The sequence below is a fragment of the Vollenhovia emeryi genome, unplaced genomic scaffold, assembly GCF_000949405.1.
Source record: "Vollenhovia emeryi isolate VEMERY1.0 unplaced genomic scaffold, V.emery_V1.0 DF943207.1, whole genome shotgun sequence".
NCBI lineage: Eukaryota > Metazoa > Arthropoda > Insecta > Hymenoptera > Formicidae > Vollenhovia > Vollenhovia emeryi.
In genome coordinates, this window is record NW_011963159.1 from 1 (window position 1) to 3181 (window position 3181).

At 36.7% G+C, this 3181-nt stretch overlaps 1 protein-coding gene across 1 annotated transcript; it reads right to left on the minus strand.

Annotated features, from left to right (window-relative positions):
* Window positions 1-333: 333 nt before the first annotated feature.
* On the minus strand, window positions 334-2595 carry LOC105566476 (serine protease gd-like). Its single transcript, XM_012020524.1, has 3 exons — window positions 2205-2595; window positions 1317-1693; window positions 334-1239 (listed from the first exon to the last, which is right to left on the minus strand). Exons 1-3 carry the CDS (start codon window positions 2572-2574, stop codon window positions 961-963), a joined length of 1026 nt encoding a protein of 341 aa, XP_011875914.1. The 5' UTR covers window positions 2575-2595; the 3' UTR covers window positions 334-960.
* Window positions 2596-3181: the final 586 nt, after the last annotated feature.

Genomic DNA, 3181 nt, shown 5'->3' on the forward strand with positions numbered 1-3181 from the left:
GCTTCGTTAAATTGTAACCATACCCAAACCATGTCTGAGGTGTAGAGTGAATCTCGCTTGCTCGGTCAGTCTGCGCCGCGAGAAGAATTAAGCGTGCGCGCGCGCGCATGTGTGTGTGTTCAACCCGTACCGATTGGTGCGGGAGGGGGCAGGTGTTGTAAATGAAAACGGTAGTTTGTTTATGATTTTAAAGGTAGCTACACAGGCATTTTAATAAAAATTACTAAGAAAAAGTATTAAAATTTTTAGTTTTCAATTTGTTATATCTCCTAAACCAATACCGTCCCCCACTTGATTCTTGCGGGGAATTACTCAGAAAACTCTCCCCTACAACATACCAACATAAGTGGCGAGGAAATCGGTGAGGTGTGACCTATTCGGCATATTTACCCGTAATGCTATCGGCATTGAAAAAAACTTTGTAAAACATTTGTATATTATTAAAATATTACAACATGAGCGTTCATCATTTTTCCAAACTTATAAAGGAAAGATAGCTACAGTATTACGGGATAGAAAAACGGAAAAATAGTGAAAACAAACACAAAAATTGACATATCTTTGTTATGTGTCTAACGTTGGTTAAAATAACTGTACATTTTTCTATGTTTTAATAGTTTGTAGTAAATCCATGTTTCGTAAAAATTGTGCAGACAGTCAAAAGTGAAAACATGGTACGATATTAACACTTTCATACTACACACATAAACCACGTTAAATATCGATTATTATCAAGAATGATTAGAGAAACGTACTGTTTAGTGATTATTAAAGAAATAACAAGCTATTAACTTTTCCGTATAGGCCATAATACCCTAGTTTACTCTAAACAATCGAAAGTAAAATTCGTAACTGTTTAATTCTCACGTGTTACTCTACTTAAGTGCCCTGGCTAAACTTCGGATAAACTTTGCATAAATGAAACTTGTCGCTATTGAATTTTGTGGCGAAAGACCAGCGTTACGTCAAAATCTGTCGTTGAATCCAAGATTTGAAATGGACTACATCAACGTAGATATCGTATAACCGTGGATCGCAGAGCAAAGTGGTATTTCCACTAGCTAAACCTCCCGAATAAAGACCACGTAACTCATAACGGCCTGTGTGGTTGTTCAGCAGCACCAGTGCGTTCCCCGAGTCACCGTCACAAAGACCGTTTTTTTCGTCTAACGAATTGGCGCAAAAGGTACGATTCGAGGTGTAAGAAATATATCTATTATCACTCCGGAGGCAATTTTCCTGCAATTTGCACAAAAAAATTTAATTAAGGCTTGCAATGACTCCGATTCACATAGCAACTACCTATAATTGCTTACTTGACCCGCTATCGTCACCTTTATCATCCGCTGTTCTTGGAAATCACGATGACCCAACGGGTCTTGGCCCCATCCTACAACATACCCCGTCTTACCGACGACATCTTCAAGAGTGGTCGAACTATAGTCGGACCATAGGCAAATAGGTTTAGTTAAAGGTGTGTACTCTACAGGCTTCTTCAGGGTCAAAATCGCCAGATTGGAGGTAAGATAATAGTCAAAATCGGGATGAAGGATGTAGAACGCAACTTTTATATTGACAATTCCATCTCCGTGCAATTTGAACAAGTTATATTGCCCAAAGACCACCTCCAAATTGTTGGGTTGTATATATTTGGGATTTTGTATATCGATCTCCGAAAACACACAGTACGCCACTATGAAACGAAAATATACATATGTATGAATTACATTTTCTAATTATCCACACTTACCATACAAAAATTTCACGTATGCCTTTCTAGTATTACATGTATATGTGATACTCTCGAATTACATTAAACATATTAATTTAGTATGTCAGAAAATAATTATACACGAATTATAAAACATTTATAAGTATTTATAAGTGTTTATAAGTATTTATAACAGCAGTGATTAGAATGTATAGTGTCTGTAGACATTCTGGATGTATTTAAGATAATTTCAAGGAAATGTACAGGAAATAAACCCTGATACTTTATTATGTATATTCCCTGATTATATTTTGGTAAATTGTGAATATCGAAAAATAAGCAATCCTATTTTGTTACTTAATATACATGGAAATAAGAAACTTATTAAAAGGATTCAAGAAAGCAGATGTTAGGAAGATACATTTACAGAGGAATTCACATGGTTCGATATATGGATTATACTAGTAATATTGAACTTTTTCGATTAGCATACCTGTTATTATATGTTTGTTTGTCAAAATAGAACCACCACATTGAAATTCGTATGTTGTTATAAAATCCTTCTCTTTTTTACGAATATAGTAGACTGGAACCACCCACGGCCACTGGCCTGGTAATGTGTTCGCCCCATTGGGAATCTGTCTATTTATGCTATCGGTGTAGTAGTCGGTAACACCGCATTCGTCGTTACTATTGTAATTCGGATTATTTATGCGATAGTTACTTGAATTTCGATGCCACGGCTGAAACTGCAGTAGTGGCTCTTTGTTTGGCGGATACACAATGTGCCCCAACTCGATATTAGCTTTGATATTTTTACCCGACACTGAAATAAAAAGTAACATATATCTTAAATTGCACATTCTCCTAGAGTACAGAAACAAATTTTATTTTCTTCTTACAATAGAAATATTGGTAATTATGCATAAAAGGGGCCTCCTCTCCGATTTGCTTCATTTTTAAATATGTTGTTGGGGATGTCTTCCCGAGTCATTTCATATATATATAAGGGCCGGACTCAAATAGTTTCGGAGATACAGGCTGAGAAAGGATACAAATAATAAATATACATATGGTAATTCTTCAGTATAGCTGCTCCACCTCCAAAATCAATCAAATTAGTCTCATTCGACGCGTTTTTCAACGAGAAACAACTTTTTTCTCAGACAAAATCGTTGCTCTGCCCTGCGAAGCGAGATATTAATTGTTAAAGTTGATAACTTTTAGAGTTAGAAAATCTGTCATACCGACGAAATGTAGCGACACAACATGGGTTTTCGACTTTCCACGTGAATCGAGATCCACTCCACACCTCTGACATAGGGTGGGTAGGGTTATTTTTAACGAAGTGGAGCCCCCCCGAAGGGGGGGCGGAACACACTGTCTTCATGCATACATTTTTCCATCTACATTTGGTGGAGGGGAGTGACTTATATGTAGGTAGAAAAATGTATGCGTGGAGACAGTATG

Bases quoted from the DNA above. Each gene is read 5' to 3' on its own strand.
- LOC105566476 (XM_012020524.1), bottom strand. From the start codon at position 2,574: ATGTGCAATTTAAGATATATGTTACTTTTTATTTCAGTGTCGGGTAAA. The intron at 1,694-2,204 runs GTATGCTAATCG...TTCGTTTCATAG, and splicing joins AAACAAACATATAATAACAG to TGGCGTACTGTGTGTTTTCG. The intron at 1,240-1,316 runs GTAAGCAATTAT...TGCAAATTGCAG, and splicing joins AGGTGACGATAGCGGGTCAA to GAAAATTGCCTCCGGAGTGA.